The sequence below is a fragment of the Pieris brassicae genome, chromosome W (assembly GCF_905147105.1).
Source record: "Pieris brassicae chromosome W, ilPieBrab1.1, whole genome shotgun sequence".
Lineage (NCBI taxonomy): Eukaryota > Metazoa > Arthropoda > Insecta > Lepidoptera > Pieridae > Pieris > Pieris brassicae.
Genome location: NC_059679.1, coordinates 609495 through 625671, shown reverse-complemented (window position 1 = coordinate 625671; position 16177 = coordinate 609495). Strand labels below are relative to the sequence as shown.

General features: G+C 38.2%; 1 protein-coding gene and 1 long non-coding RNA gene across 3 annotated transcripts; both read right to left on the bottom strand.

Annotated features, from left to right (window-relative positions):
* Window positions 1–211: 211 nt before the first annotated feature.
* LOC123718306 lies at window positions 212–4429 on the bottom strand. The gene is made up of 4 exons (XR_006754985.1): window positions 4078–4429; window positions 2665–2843; window positions 1085–1244; window positions 212–663 (listed from the first exon to the last, which is right to left on the bottom strand). It is a non-coding gene; the product is annotated as an uncharacterized LOC123718306 (long non-coding RNA).
* A 5914-nt stretch (window positions 4430–10343) lies between these two features.
* LOC123718302 lies at window positions 10344–15042 on the bottom strand. 2 transcript variants are annotated; one of them, XM_045674731.1, is made up of 2 exons: window positions 13014–15042; window positions 10344–12916 (listed from the first exon to the last, which is right to left on the bottom strand). In XM_045674731.1, the coding sequence occupies exon 2, from the start codon at window positions 12651–12653 to the stop codon at window positions 10536–10538; it is 2118 nt and encodes a 705-aa protein (XP_045530687.1). In that variant the 5' UTR covers window positions 12654–12916; window positions 13014–15042; the 3' UTR covers window positions 10344–10535. Both variants share the same exon structure in this region, with proteins under 2 accessions (XP_045530687.1, XP_045530688.1).
* Window positions 15043–16177: the final 1135 nt, after the last annotated feature.

Here is a 16177-nt window from a genome sequence, read left to right as displayed (position 1 = left end):
GAATCTTATCTTTTTTTTTAAAACATAACCCTAACATATAACAGAACAATGTCAACTGAGTCGGCTATAAATATTTTATATATTCATAGAATCATATTAATTCCACGTTATTAAAGGATTAATTCGTGTTTTGTACGAGTTATTGTAATTTTATAATTGGAATCTTAATTATTAAAGACGTGCGTGAAAAGCCCTTATCTCGTACCTCGACTGCCTCCACACAACTCCATCCTCAGCTCTGGCATAAGGGCATCATAATTGTCCTAATTAGGTGAGACCCCGACTTCTGCCATCACCCCTCCCTACCATTAACAGTTCGAGATTATTCCGTTTTCTCCTGGCAATTTGGCCTAAGCATTTGTAAATGATAGTTGACAGTCTAGTGGTGATTTAGAGTTGGTTGAAAATGGATTTATTAATTTTGCTGTCCATGGTATCTGCAACATTCTCATCCAACCTCGAATGTCGAGTCGTTAATTTAGTAAAGATATATTTTAGTTTAGTATTCGAACGAGGTGGTATCGTAATTGTAGGTCTTCATAATAGCGTCGACCCAGTTGTACACCTGTGGTACATTCGTGAAGGCGACTGGAATACCATACCACCACATCTGTATCCCAGAACGACCAATCCCACCACAGCGAAGCGAGTGCCTTCAGACGACTGGAACATAACATAATATAATATAACAAATTAGTTGCGAAATTTCGTTATAAATATATATAAAACAAAGTCAACAGTGAAACAATCGTAAAACGCTTTTGCTATTAAGTCTCAATAGATAAATTGCTGTTATGTAAATCATTTATTTCTAAATTATTTATACTGAATACACAACAACAATGTTTAGATCGTCGAATTGGAAAAAAAAATTAAATTTGATCTATATGTCGCGGCCAACTAGCTTAATTAGTCGCCAGTTAAACGACGCCGTTTAGTAAAAAGGTTAGGCTGTTAATTTAACGGCTAATTAAGCTAGTTGGCTGCGACATATACATCTGTTTGTATAGGTAATGTACTGATCCTAGTGATAATAGCCATTAAGTGGTACTTTATAAAATTCGGCAAACTACTCTATACTTACGGGTATAGGACATATGAGGGGTGAGCCACCATCTTCCTTACAATTACTTAAACCGATAACTCCTCCTGCGCACGTCAGGGGGTCGTCCATATTATAGGCAGATCCTACAATAGGTAGGAAGGCCCTTTCACATACAGACTTGTCCAATAGTGATAGATATCTAAAAAAATGAAACAATAAATTAACCAATATTTTCTTATACGGGCGAGTGTTACGATAAAATGTCCATCGATGGCCTAGTAGACTGGAAAAGTCCCATGCTCCCTAAGTGGAGCAGAGGGCATGCAGCGTAAAAGACCAGTCTGATCAGTCCTGGGCGGCTCTTTGAATTTTTCTCCACGTTCCTCCGCCTCTGCAATGATGCTTCGTTGCCAGGTCTGTTTTGGGCGTTTCGTTTCCTGTTTCCTTGAGTATTCCAGTAGAGGCCTCGATTAGCAATACGACTTAGATCCCTCCGGAGCGTATGGCCCACCCATTTCCACTTTCGGCGTTTTATGTACCTGTCAATTGGCACCTCCCATAGCTGATGGTTAGAGATTCTCTCGGGCAAGAATATTCCAAAGAATATTCAAAAAGGCAGCGGTTTACAAAGACCTGCAGTTGTTTGTGGTGCTCTTTGTAACTTTCCACGTCTCAAAACCATACAGAAACACGATCTTTATGTTGGATAGGAAGAGTTTGAGTGTTCAGACTTAACCCCTCATGGGCCACCATGTTCTATCTTTAGCGGATAGATGGTGTAAATTAAATGCCCAGATACTTAATATATTAATATAAATCAAAAAAGGATGCGAATTGTACAATGATCGTAGGTCAAGTGACATGAGTAGACAGATTTGTATGAATGATTCTTCATATCTTCAAGCGCCTGATGCGGGTGACGGCAATGTTCCCGCGATGGTGTTTTGGCATATTTCCACAGACGTTAAGTCTGGACATTGTGCATGACTCGTTAACTAAACGTTACGGTAAATATATGAAAAGTTATATCTAGCGAGAGCTTTGAGTGTCAATAAATTAACATTTGCCTAAAGTTTCCAACGATATCTCAAACCTGCGACAACAATCAGTACGATGACGTCCTGAGTCGCGCTAACAAAAAGCAAAAACCGAATAAAGGGACCGACGAATAAGTGAGCGGGGCAGAAAACAAGATACACAGATAAAAGATGGACTTTAAAGACAACTATATAGAAAAGACCAAGGAAAAGGAGAAGAGAGCATCCTCAAAAAAGGTGGATAGAAGATATAGAAGTGTTAACAGGAAGCGAATGGAGAAAAATTGTTATAGACAGAGATATCACCTTTTCACGGGGAAAAGGTACTGAAGGAAGTCGGAATATCAAATAACAAGAAAACGGACCTTGGCGGGCATATCGACTACTGGTACTGGAATCTATTACGAAGGTTGGACATTGGAAACTGGCTGATATAATTATTTTTGACAGTAGAGATGTGGGGTCTTTCTGCATCTTCTACCGCATCAACCATCCGATGCCGAAATCCTTTGTTCGAAAACTAGTGTCACAAGATTCGTTCTCACGCGCAGGCGATGTGCAAAGTCCATAGGAGACGCTTACTTTTTTCAACATGACAGCATACTCGTCCTTATTAAAGTTCTTTTGGCACCACCCCTTGCTGTAGCACTCAGTCCCATGTGGTGGCATTTTACTTTCCAAACACGCGGTCCCAATGTGAGGGATGGACATGTCGAATGGCGTTTGCAATATTAACAATGCCGCGTTGTTTTTGAACTGACCTGAAAAAATATATGTTTATTATTAAATAAAAACCAAAAAACCAGTGACGCTTCCAGCTTTTAGTTGGGCCTCAGATGAAGGTCGACGGCATCGAGGTAAAATGCATATAGTCTATTGGGTTCGAACTTACGACTTCAGAATTGAGAGTCGCACGCTGAAGTTACTAGGCCAACACTGCTGTTTAAATCAAATAACAAGGATTATGTATTTATATTAATTAAATAATGAACGCATCTTTTTAAAAGGAATGTATTTTGTCAAACAATTTGCGCAAGTAAGCGTATATAAGAACGAATTGCTGTTCATTTGTCTCCCTAAATCGAGAATGTCTTAGCAATTTGACTTTTCATCTTGAAATATTTATATATAATAATAGTTCCTTATATATTGAGGTTGTGAAGGAAGGAAGGCCATGGCGAGTCAAACCGCTGACTGGCTTTCAATGCCTGAGTGGCTGAGATTAAGGAGTTGTTTATAACCATAGCAGTGTTGGCCTAGTGGCTTCAGCTTGCGACGCTCATCTCTGAGGTCGTAGGTTCGATCCCCGGCTGTGCACCAATGGATTTTCTTTTTATGTGCGCTCGAAAGGTGAATGAAAACATCGTGAGGTAAACGACTTGCCATAGACCCAAAAAGTCAAAGGCGTGCCTCAGGCACAGAAGGCTGATCACCTACTTACCTTTTTAATTTACTAATGATCATGAAACAGATACAGAAATCTGAGGCCCAGACCTAAAAAGGTTGTAGCGCCATTGATTTTTTTATTTATAACAGTAGCCTTGCCATTATAGGTATCACTATAGGCTATTTGAAATATCACCTGTGGTATTATAAAATACGGTCACGTGTTTTCATATATTTTATTGTGTTTACAAAAGTAATAAGTCATCTATCGAACATTTTGTGATTTATAAAATTTGTACGCGTTTACGCAGGCTCTGATTGGCACACACAGAACGACACAAATAAGTGGCGTCTTTTAGGTGAAAAGCACGGAAATATAAAGAACACTACAAAAAGCAAAATGATAAAGTGTACGGGCACAGTTCTAAAGAAGCTGCTCAAGTGGTCGGAAAGGTACAACTACAACTAGGTTACTAATATAATGTCAATAAAAACTTGCAACACCTAGCATTGGAAACACTTCGATACCGCAATTCAAGAAATGACTCGTAATGTTAGTCGTACATTTGGATTCTATACTAAAGACAGGGTTGGACAGAACATACTTACAAACGTAATTAACGGTATAATTTGTCATTGGGCATCGATTCTGTTGGAACACACGTTCTCTTCAGTGACAATATTCCAAAATAAAATCATGGCTCTGATACACATAAAGCATTGCAACTAACTCGAATAAACATCAGTGGCATCGTTAATCCACTCATAATCGAATCCACGCTTTCCAGCAGCGCTAGGCCACCCTAGAAATAATGAATTAGTTAATAGCCAGAAAGCAAAATTGTCCAGGTAGATTTCGAGATCGAGAGAAATTGTGTTATAAAAAGAAGTCATCAAGAGTTAAGAACTTGTGAGTTTGTGCGATGAGTATCTCTATTGAAAAAAATGAAGAAGGAATAACATTCTTAATCCTTAGGAAACAAGATCTATTTAAACTTAAATCATAATTAAAAAAAAAAACACGTAATAACAGAGCACGCACATTTCAGCGTTTCAATGTTATGAATTGAAACTAAAATGTTCATTTGTTTGTTACAATTCAATTCATTTATTTTACCTGAAAAACAAATACTCAGTAACGCAATATATTGAATGAAAAGTGACGTAAGTACTTCACAAGACAGAATTATGAATGCACGACTTTTATGGCTTGCCATACTTCTAATCTCACATAATAGTATTTTTATTAAAATTCAAATGTATCTCCTGAAATGACTCACTGTGGTAGCATACAACAAACTAAGACTCATACAACACATAATAAGTGCAGCTACAACCATTTGCTCAGCAAATCTGTAAAATTTATTAAATTAATTATTAAAGTAATCATTAAAACCAAATTTTACTCAAGTGAAACTTCTTTTGTTTTTAGTTACGCGTCACATTATTCCGTTACGTGTGTACACTAGTACACGCGTAATGGAACTTCTTTTTCGAAAATTGTTCTGCAGCTTTACAGAAATTGGTTAAATAAAGTTAAATTAGATAAAGTTTAACAAAAGGCTTTTATTATCATAGACATGAATACAAATAATACAATTATTTGATTAATTAAGAAGAAAGAGAGAAAGAAGAAGAATTTCATTAATTGTAATATAATTATTACTATCATTGTTATCGTTATTATATATTTTTGTTATTAATGGCTTCGAATTATTATATACCTAATCTTTTAAGAAAGAGTACTTACACCAATTTCACTTTATATTCAAATATGTATGCAGAACCGTTTTAAGTGATAAGTAGGCAATGGCCATATTATATGAAATTGCAAGACTACTAAATACCACCGTTGTCAGAAAAAAAAACCAGTTAATAAGCGTCAAATATTTATACAATACCTATGTGAAATTGTGTTGTGTTTGTGCCTGTGGCCACGTGTTGCACTACGATGCATTTAAAAGAATTGTGCGCCATGGCCAGGGGGGATCTACTTAATATAATATTATCTAGATTAAATCATTTATTTGCAAAGGATGTGCTACAATCCGGTATTTACAATATTTTCAAACTCCCATCCTTATATGGCAAGACTGCCCGTTTTGGATCAATGGTGCGCGCGTCGCAGATTGAAGAAAAAACTCGAAAATGAAATAAACAATTTAACGAAAATAGAATATATATATGGGATATATTAGAATGGGGACCTCGGCGACAACTGCAAGAACACCCAAGACTCACTCACGCAATTTTTGAAAACAAACAGTGTCTCACAACACCACGAGCACACTTTTGTGAAATACATTTCGCAAGAAACCAATTTTTTATTGGTTCTTGATTGTAGCCTTGCTAGCTATATTTTTCGTAAACGAAAAACTCCTATCCTTGAAGTAGGAAGCTAAGTAAAAGATTTAGATGTACACTTACAATAAATGCGAATATTTATGGATTGATACGCATTTGGTATACATTGGTATCATCTATAAAGTTCCTGTAATGGAAATACTAATTAAAACCACAAGCGCTCTTATAAATAAATACCAAATAGATATTGTTTATGGTAACAATGAGTTTGACGGAATATTAATCGCTTATTTAAAATTTATGAGGCTACTTAATTACTACATACAATTACTAAATACTTCACTCATGTACAAACATGAAAAATGCAACAATCAGTGGTATAAAATGAATAAATCAGTGACGCTACAACCTTTTTAGGTCTGGGTCCAGTGCCGGATTAAGCTAGCGCGGGGCCTGCAGCAAATTCTATTAAGAGGCCCTTGGTTTGCTTTAGTTTCACAAGTTTAGGATATTGAATAAAACAAAACCGTTACGAATAAATATTTTTGTTGAATATAGAGCAAATCATGCTCTCAACAAAGTGAGATGATAAAGAAGTTCTTATAAAAAAAACTTGCCACTTGAAAGGTAGATGCTGGTCTAAAGACATCGATTATAATTAAACATTATAACATCACGACAGAAAGTTTGTAAAATACCAACTTATCTTCAACGATTTGACGTGACGAAATCGAGTTTTAGATTTTTAAGTGGAAGTGAAGCAAGATATATTACGCTCATATGTAATATTTTTTTATTACGATAAAGTTAAATTAGCACGTTGGAGGGCGGGGCCCCCACATTCGCGAGCCCGTAGCATTTGCTACTCTTGTTATATGGCTAATCCGGCACTATGCGTAGTTACGGTAACAAATCATCGTGATTAATCCAGCATCGCACAATCTATGACATATGTTAGGTAGCTACTAGAGATGATTCGATACGCGTTAAATATAAACAGTCACAAGCTTGTGTAATAATTAAATTTAAAAAATAATAACTGTTAATAATTAAAATTAACATTGATTGATAAGATCGTTGTAATTCTGTAATTTATATAAAGTAGCTGATAAGGTAGTCATTAATTAGCCATGGTTTTGAGAAAGCTATCTCCGGAACGGTTAGAGATATCGCTGCTGCAGTGCTGCTTTACAAACTTTTTTTTTGTTTCGGTCAGCCGTGAGCAAGTTAGGTTGCGGAACGAAACGTGGATCGAGTAGATTTTAGATAACAAGTAGCATTCATTCCAAATTAAAAAAAAACACCAAAGCACTAATGTGAATGTAAATTCAAATTCACACAGCAAAGTACTTTTTAATATCATTCGAAATTCGAAAATTACACCAAAGCACAATCGGAGATGATTCGATAGTTATAATAAATTTTAAATTCCAAAAATACATCAAAGCACTAATTGACATAATTCGAAATTCAAACCGCTACTCCAGATCACTACTCGACATGATCCGAAAAAGGAAAACGCGTGACTGACCTTTAGAAATCATTTTATTGATAAATTATTTTCTTATCATATAACCTATTTATATCGGAACGCTTGTTGTTGTGACAGCATCATGCAGACTGACCTATATATAAGATGGAATTATTATTGAAACAGGTGCATTTCTATTTATATGTAATAAATGTTAGGAGTATCTGTATAGTGTATGTATATGTATTACCAAGCTGCACTAGATAACTAAATATATGAAAAAGGAAGAACTACTAACAATACTACGGATACGTAGTAGCATACATCCCGTACTTTATATATGTACGGGATGTCTGCACCAAGAGACGAGAAGAGGTGTAGTTATTTAATATTAAAATAAAGGATGGACACTCCACGTTTGGTTTAAATCGAATATGAAAATAGTCTGGGGTCCTATAAGTACTTGAATAAATTTTCGGCTCAAGTAGGCAGAATACAACATACTATCCGTATCACCTTGACCGCGTTCCACAACTTTTGCAGATCTATGTATTGATGTAGAGGTATAAATAAGTGATAACAATCAGAAAAAAATATATTATATTTTAAGGAACAATGTTTAATTGTTTTTCTTTGTTATATGCTCTTCATACCTAATTAATTAATTGAATATTATTAAACATGGTTGGTGCAATTGTGTGTATGTGTCTCAGTAAAGTAGTTAATTAAAGATCGATATTCAATTAGCACATTTTGTTTGGTTTATAAAATCTGTGTAAATGCGGTTTTACCTCTTCCTCATATAAATGTATAAGATCTTCACTATCTAAATTAATTATCAATGAAAATATTTCATAGCCTGGCAATGAGCGTAATACGCCAGTTTCACCATAACCTCTAAGAACAAGTCGAATTGTATTAAGATTGTTTGCCTATGATATACAGTAATAAATCGTAATTCGTAATTAAATGCCGCATCCGCTCTGTGTTTCTTAATTGTAACCTTGAGGTGAGTGTTTAAATTAAAACCCAAAAAGATTCATTTAACTGGCGTTCACATCTAAGTATGTAGACCATACGATGGAGTTTATCCGGTCATGTCTTCGCGATATTGCTTATCGCGGTTATTTTTTTTTTATCAAATAGGGGGCAAACGGGCAGGAGGCTCACCTGATGTTAAGTGATACCGCCGCCCATGGACACTCTCAATGCCAGAGGGCACGCGAGTGCGTTGCCGGCCTTTTAAGAATTTGTACGCTCTTTTCTTGAAGGACCCTAACTCGAATTGGTTCGGAAATACTTCGGTGGGCAGCTGGTTCCACATAGCGGTGGTGCACGGCAAAAATTGCCTTGAAAAACGCTCAGTCGTGGAACGTCGGACGTCGAGGTGATACGGGTGGAATTTTGTATTTTGCCTCGACGTCTGATGCTGAAACTCAGCTGCAGGTATTAATCCGAACAACTCCTCTGAACACTCTCCATAGTAAATGCGGTAGAAGGTGCAGAGTTACCCCACATCTCTACGCAACGCCAAAGGATCGAGCCGCTCGGAGAGGGATTGGTCATCGACGATTCGAACCGCTCTTCGTTGGATACGGTCAAGTGGAAGGAGCTGGTACTGGGGAGCCCCCGCCCAGAGGTGAGAACAGTATTCCATGTGGGGCCGTATTTGCGCTTTATAGAGTTGCAAGCGTTGGCCTGGAGTGAAGTATCGCCTTGCTGAGCACACCAAGCTTTTTGGAGGCTAATTTAGCCTTTCCCTCCAAATGACCGCGAAACTGAACGTCGTTCGATATGTCAACGCTAAGTATTCCGATGCTGGCTGTGGCTTCAAGAAGAGTGTTTTCGAAAAGAGGAGTAGCGACAAAGGGTATTTTTTTCGCGGAAAACGTGCAAACTTGTTGACATTGTCTCGTTACGAATACGACGTGGGAAGCCAGGGCAGCCGGTGGCGTCACGAACAAAGTTAGGATGGGTTCTTCACGGTTCCGACAGCAGCGGCGTGTCACCAATCAATTATGTGAACACATGTGCACACGCAAGCGTCGTCGAAGATAAAATAGATCAGCTGGTGAGGGAACATTTTAATATTGAGTCCTTGGGGGTTCAGCCGAAGAAGCCTTCAACGGATATAGAACAGCGAGCGCTTGAAATATTAGAAAGAACCAGTCGACAATTGGAAGATGGCAAATACGAGGTCGGACTATTGTGGAAAATGGACGACACACAACTTCCAAACAATTACGCAGCAGCTTTCAACAGATTTCAAGGAATAGAAAAAAAACTGCGTAAGGACGCTAAATTAAAAAATTAATATAGCGCGCAGAAAGAGAATCTTTTGAAAAGTAACTATGCTGAAGAAGCACCAGCCGACTGCACATCCAACAAAAAGTGGTACCTGCCTCACTTTCCAGTGGTTCACCCCCTTAAAAAGAAGCTGAGAATTGTCTTCGACGCCGCGGCTAAATACAATGGAGTCAGCCTCAATGACGTTCTGCTGTCCGGTCCGGACTTACTGCAGTCAATATTTGGAGTGCTACTTTGCTTCCGTCAAGGTCCCGTAGCGGTAGCGGCCGATATAAAAGAAATGTTTCTGCAGGTGAAAATATCTGCAGAAGATAGAGACAGTCTCAGGTTCCTATGGCGGAAAGACAAGGAAGCGCCAGTGAAGGAATATAGAATGTCATCGGTGATATTTGGAGCTGCGTCGTCGCCTTGCACCGCGATTTATATAAAAAACAAGAATGCAAAGGCCTTCATACATAAATATCCGGAAGCGGCGCAAACAATAGAGCTGAATCACTATATGTGTACGGTTCCTGGGTCAACGGGATGCTTCAAATAATAGAGATTTATTGATTTACTCTATATTTACCACTCGCGTGTTACAATAGAATATGAGCGAAATAATGACGTGCTAATTGCTATATACCGAATGAATACAATTTAACAGTCAAAGAGAGTGCCTACGTCTGGCTATGCTCTCGGGGTGTAACTCCGACGATTTGGGAAATCGTCACGCTTATAAGTGATCGAAATGTACATCCATGGCACGTACAAACATAGGAATTTGTCAAGCTTGTAAACGAGCAAGAATGTACGAACCTTGGCACGTACATAGGGATCATCACGCTTATAATTCTAAGATAGCCTGAGTGAGCAAAATGTACAGCTTTGGCTCGTACATACTCCCCCAGGCAAAAAGTGCAAGATGAATATGTAGTGCTTTACAAGATGAATCCATTACGTGCTTAATAGTCTCTAGGAGGTACTTAAAGTCTCTAAACTTATGCTAACACTTCCTACACCAATCCACGGCACTATCACTAACACTAAGACCTATCGGAGTCCGGTCCCGGGTGGGTTCTGTAGAGCCCATTGCGAGACTGGCTGCCACTGCTGCTGCCAATGCCGCTATCGACGTCTCCTGCTGCCCATCAATTGTTTTCTGTATTGGAATTGTTGCTTGGCCAGATGGTATCTGCTGGACAGGTGCTACCGTACCTGCTCGACGAAACCTCCGCAACAATAGAATCGCTCCTACCACGACGAAGATGCCCAAAATAGAGTATAAGGCAATATACTGATGTACGTCGTGAAATGTCACACTACTAATTATGGGAGCCTCCTTTCGCATATCTTCCAGATCCGTGCCTATTTTATCAAGACTATTAATTGTGTAGTTGTTTTTTGAATTTTCAATAACATCCGAGGATAAGGACACATTTATCATATTATTAATTGAATCCATATAAGGCGAATAAACCATTGGTCCAGTCTTGAGCACATTCTGATACTCGTTATGAGCATAAATGACACCTTTCTTGTTGCGTAACATGCAACCATGACCTATGCTTATTAATCCAGTCGTATTTAATTGTTCTGCAGAAATTTGATCGCCACACATAATATGTAATGGACACCGATCACAACAAAAGTATAAATATGTATTCTTTTTATTCAGGTCAATCCACTCGTTATCGCATGGCATTTTCTCAACCTGACATTGCTTTTTCATTCCTGTCTTACATAAGCTATCTTCTGGTTTCATATTATAAAACAGTTTAGGTAGGTTACAATAATAAATATCGGAATAATAATCACAACTTGATAGCAATTCATTTTCTGACATCTGTATGTATGAATTTTTTTCTTTGTTTATTGCGACGAGATCTGAAATAGGGACAATTTTGACCATCGTAAGTGCGTCACTCTTATAAGGAACAGAAATCACATTATAGATTTCAAAATCATCTCGGCTGACAAGCGGAACCGAGATTTCCAATATTAATTGCTCATAAAGCATCCTTGCCTTAACTCTTAAAAATTTATATATATTGCCAAATTGTTTTTGACTATTATTAATTGGCAAAGAAAGATCTGTTGAAATATGATTGGATATTATATTTAATTCCCTGCGTAATTGTTCCGACGAAATAAGGTGAAAATTAAATCGACCATGGTAAATATCGGTGATGGTGTCAATCAGATACTCCTGCATATTCCTTAAATTAGCAAGTACGTTTGTTGCTGAAATGCTGTCAAGAGTAAACTGAGTAATGCGCTCTAGTCTATTGATTTCAGTGACTTGAGTAGTAATTGCCTTCTTAACTTCATTTGCGTGTCGATTTATTAATTTTCGTAAATTATAATTTTCTTCCTCTGACCGCTTCATGAGATTGTACTCCGCTTCCAGAACTGATGTCTGATTTTTCCACAGGTTTGCCAAATGCTGCTCATTCTCTTTAACTAAAGAGATATCCTTTTGATATTGTTCAGCGAATGATTCGTCCAATACTCCGAATAAGGAGTGTGCCGCGTATCCGACACCGTTGATAAGGCCGCGCCGACGCCGCTTCGAGCGCGTGCCCGGGTGCTGCGTAAGCAACACCTGATCGTAGTATTTGAGTTCCTCGAAGCTATGACGTAATTGATTCATAGTAATTTCGCAATGTGTTTTTTCATCGAGGGCAGAACACATGCCTTGTAAAGTTTTATAATATTGTTCGAATGCCTTTTCACCTTCCCAATAGGGTTTCATGTCATAGTAGACAACGATTCTCCATTTTTCCTGAATTAATTGCATATTACTTATTTTGTCTAAGTATAACCCCTTATTATTGTTGAATGTACTTATATTATAATTTTCCGGATGCGTAGCTGATACGTATGTTAAAAAAAATATAAACGAAAGCATTATCGCTAAAACGTTACCGAGACCCTTTCGTAGTATGGGCCGTGGTTTTGCAGATATGTTTGATTCGTTTTCGGCTGCTTCTTTACTGCTGTTCTGCACTGGCAAGGGACTTAATTTGACAATTGGCCGTTTGATTACTCCGTTCTTTGTCTTTAGCGAAACTACTCTGACGATATTATCAGTGCCTGGATGTAATTCTACAACTCTGCCCATAGCCCATTTTCCGGGAGGAATATTCGCGTCGTGAATAGCGACCAAGTCTTGTAATTTTAAGTTTTCTCGTGGTTTTTGCCATTTACTTCGAGATGTCAATGTAGGCAAGTATTCCGATTGCCACCTCTTCCATATGTCTTGGAAAGTTTTCTCCACTAAGTACCATCTCGTTCTTAAGTCATTTTCGGTGGGCAATAATGAAAGTGTAGGGCCCCCAGTTAAGAAATGAGCTGGTGTTAGAAAATTAATATCCTCCGGATCTTCTGAAATTGGACATAGAGGCCTAGTATTTAAACAGGTTTCTAACTGCGCTACGAGTGTCGAAAGTTCTTCATATGTGAATTTTTGATCCCCGATTACCTTCTTTGTATGAGCCTTTAAGCTTTTAACAGCTGCTTCCCATAATCCGCCAGCAGAGGGCCATGCAGGTGCATTGAAATGCCAGTTTATTTCCATATCCGTAATTGTGGTGGCAAATTGTTCTTCTGCGAATACTCGTTTTAATTCGTCATACCCGGAGTCAAGTACACGATTGGCACCAATAAAATTTGTGCCATTATCACTATAAATATGTTCCGGAGTCCCTCTTCGGGCCGCCATTCTTTTCAATGCTGCTAGAAAGGCCGAGGTGGTTAAATCAGATACTACTTCTAAATGCACTGCCTTTGTAGCCATGCATATAAATACGGCTATGTAACCTTTTGTGCACTTGATTCCTCGTCCTTTGCTACTTTTTATTAGGATATATCCCGTGAAGTCAACTCCAGTATGCTTAAAGGGTCGCGCCGGATTACACCGAGCTTCGGGCAAGTCGCCCATTATTTGATATTGCATCCGAGGGTTGTTTTTAACACATGTTACACATAATCTCAATTGCCTCTTTACTGCTCTATTACCGCCCACAATCCAGTACTTCTGTCTGATAAGTGATAATGTTAGGCGAGGGCCGCCATGAAAGGTAAGCTTATGCGCTTGGTCTATTATTAAGTCAGTCAGCCTACCAGTATGTGAAATTATAATGGGATGTTGCATGTCTTTACTAATGAAGGCATTTCGCAACCTTCCCCCCACACGAAGAAGGCCATCCTGTCCAAGATATGGATTCAATGCAATTAGTGTACTTTTATTAATGCTCTCCTTTCTTCTCAACTTTTCTATCTCATAGAAGAAGTCGTCTTCTTGTACGTTGCGAATTATCTTCCGTTTCGCTTCCTTGACTTCAGCTAATGTAAGGTATCGTTCCCTTTTATCCTTATTTCTTGGTAAAAGCCGTAATATCCAAGCAACTATCCTGATTGCCCGTGAGAAACTACTGCAGTTTTGTATTATTCCCTTTACTGTGTTATCTGTACCTTGTACTATATTAACTAAATATTGATTTTTTTCTTCTTCCTTCGTAAAATATGACTGAGTTTCCTTGTCATTCCTATATAAAGGAAGCCATGATGGACCATTCCACCATAAAGAGTGCATTTCAAGTTGTTTGACGGAAATACCACGACTGGCGCAGTCTGCGGGGTTTTCCTCTGATTTAACATAGCGCCACGTGTTTGACGGCATATCTTGAACAATTTGCTTGACTCTGTTGCTTACAAATGGCTTCCATTTCTCAGGCTGTCCCTGTATCCACCCCAAGGTTACCATGGAATCCGTCCAACCGTAACATTTAATTTTATTATACCCTAAACATGCTTTAACTTTATTAAACAGCTTTGTTAATAAAACCGCTCCACATAATTCACCTCTCGGAATAGAGATTTTTCCTTTAACGGGTACCAATTTTGTTTTGGCTGCCACCAATGAAACCTTGTTGTTTATTCGACAGTAAATAACTGCGGCATATGCTTTATTTGATGCATCACAAAATCCATGTAGCTCTAATGTGCTGTCCGGACTAGTTTGCAACCACCTCGGGATCCTTATTTTAGAAATACTTAGTTCTATTTCTTCTTTAAATTGCTTCCATTTTTTCAAAATAGAAGTAGGGATTTGATCATCCCACTTAATGTTTTGCTTCCATACTTCTTGAAAAATTATTTTCATAGCTGTAATTGCAGGAGCTAACCAACCCAGTGGGTCAAACAGCTTCGATATATCTGATAGAAGCGCTCTTTTGGTCGTCTTATTCGAGAAATCAAATGACGATTGAAACATAAAGCAGTCTTCTTTCGGGTTCCAGTATACCCCTAATGTTTTTGAAATAAGATCTCCTTTAAACGTAAATATTTGCTGGTTTTGATCTCGGTTAATTTTTTCCGAAATCTCTTTCAGTATTCTTGGTTCATTGGAAGCCCATTTTCTTAAAGTAAAACCCCCTGACTGCAACAAATCCTGTAACTCCGTTACCATGCTGCATCCTTCTTCTATAGAATGGGCCCCATATATTAAGTCATCTGTATAAAATGTGATTTCCGCTGCCCGTGGAAACCGAGGTCTTTCATCCATAGCTAGCTGTTTTAAAGTCATCATGGCTAAAAAGGGCGCCGCTTTTGTGCCATACGTTACGGTTGTCAATTCATATTCCTGTAACGGTCGACCTTGTGAATTTCGCCAAATAATTCTTTGCATTTTCCGATCGCACTCAAAAATGTCAATATTTCTAAACATTTTCTCCACGTCTGCGGTGTATACATATCGGAATCTTCTCCACTTTAATATAAGGGATTGTAAGTCTTGTTGTAGGTTGGGACCTGTATACATTACGTCGTTTAAACTAAGTCCCGTTGATGTCTTTGCTGATCCATTGAATACAACACGCAGCTTTGTAGTTTCCGAATGTTCCCGGGTAACACAATGATGAGGTAAGTAATACCCAATCTCCGGACCCTTGTTTTCTATGAAAGACATGTGCCCTAAGTCTTTATACTCATTTATAAAATCCTTATATTGCCTTGCAGTTTTTGGCTGTTTCGCTAATTTCCGTTCCAGGCTGTGAAATTGTGCTACCGCCATTGGTTTGGACAGACCTAAACTTTCCTTAAAATTATCTTTTAGCGGAAGTCGAACCTTGTACTTTCCATTTGCTTGGCGCAGTGTTGTTTTCTTATACAACTCAAGACAATATTGGTCTTCAGAGGACACGACGGATGGGGACTCTTCAATGTCTTCTATTTCCCAAAATTTCTGTAAATCTTCAGTGTTATTTAGTATTATGTTGCATTGATATGACTTAAGTTTTCCACATAAGATCCATCCAAATCGTGTCTGTTGTGCTATTGGTTGTGAAAGATTTTCCCCTCTTAATATTCCACTCATCATAATTTGGGCGTAGACATCGGCCCCAAATAATATGTCTACTTGACTACTTCTGTTAAATTCGGGATCTGCCAATTCGATGTCTTTGATATATGGCCATGACGGCATATTAAAGGAGTTATTTGGCAATTTGTGTACTAAATTATTCATGATAAAAACTCTTGTTTTTAATGTATAGTTAGTATGGATAGAAGTACAGGTCAGTGTAACCTGACCCTTGATTCGTTGTGTGTTTTCCCCCACTCCTGAGATAACACCATTGCAGCCTT

Excerpts from the sequence above, each read along its gene's own strand:
- LOC123718302 (XM_045674731.1), bottom strand. The coding sequence starts at position 12,653 with ATGGGCAGAGTTGTAGAATTACATCCAGGCACTGATAATATCGTCAGA.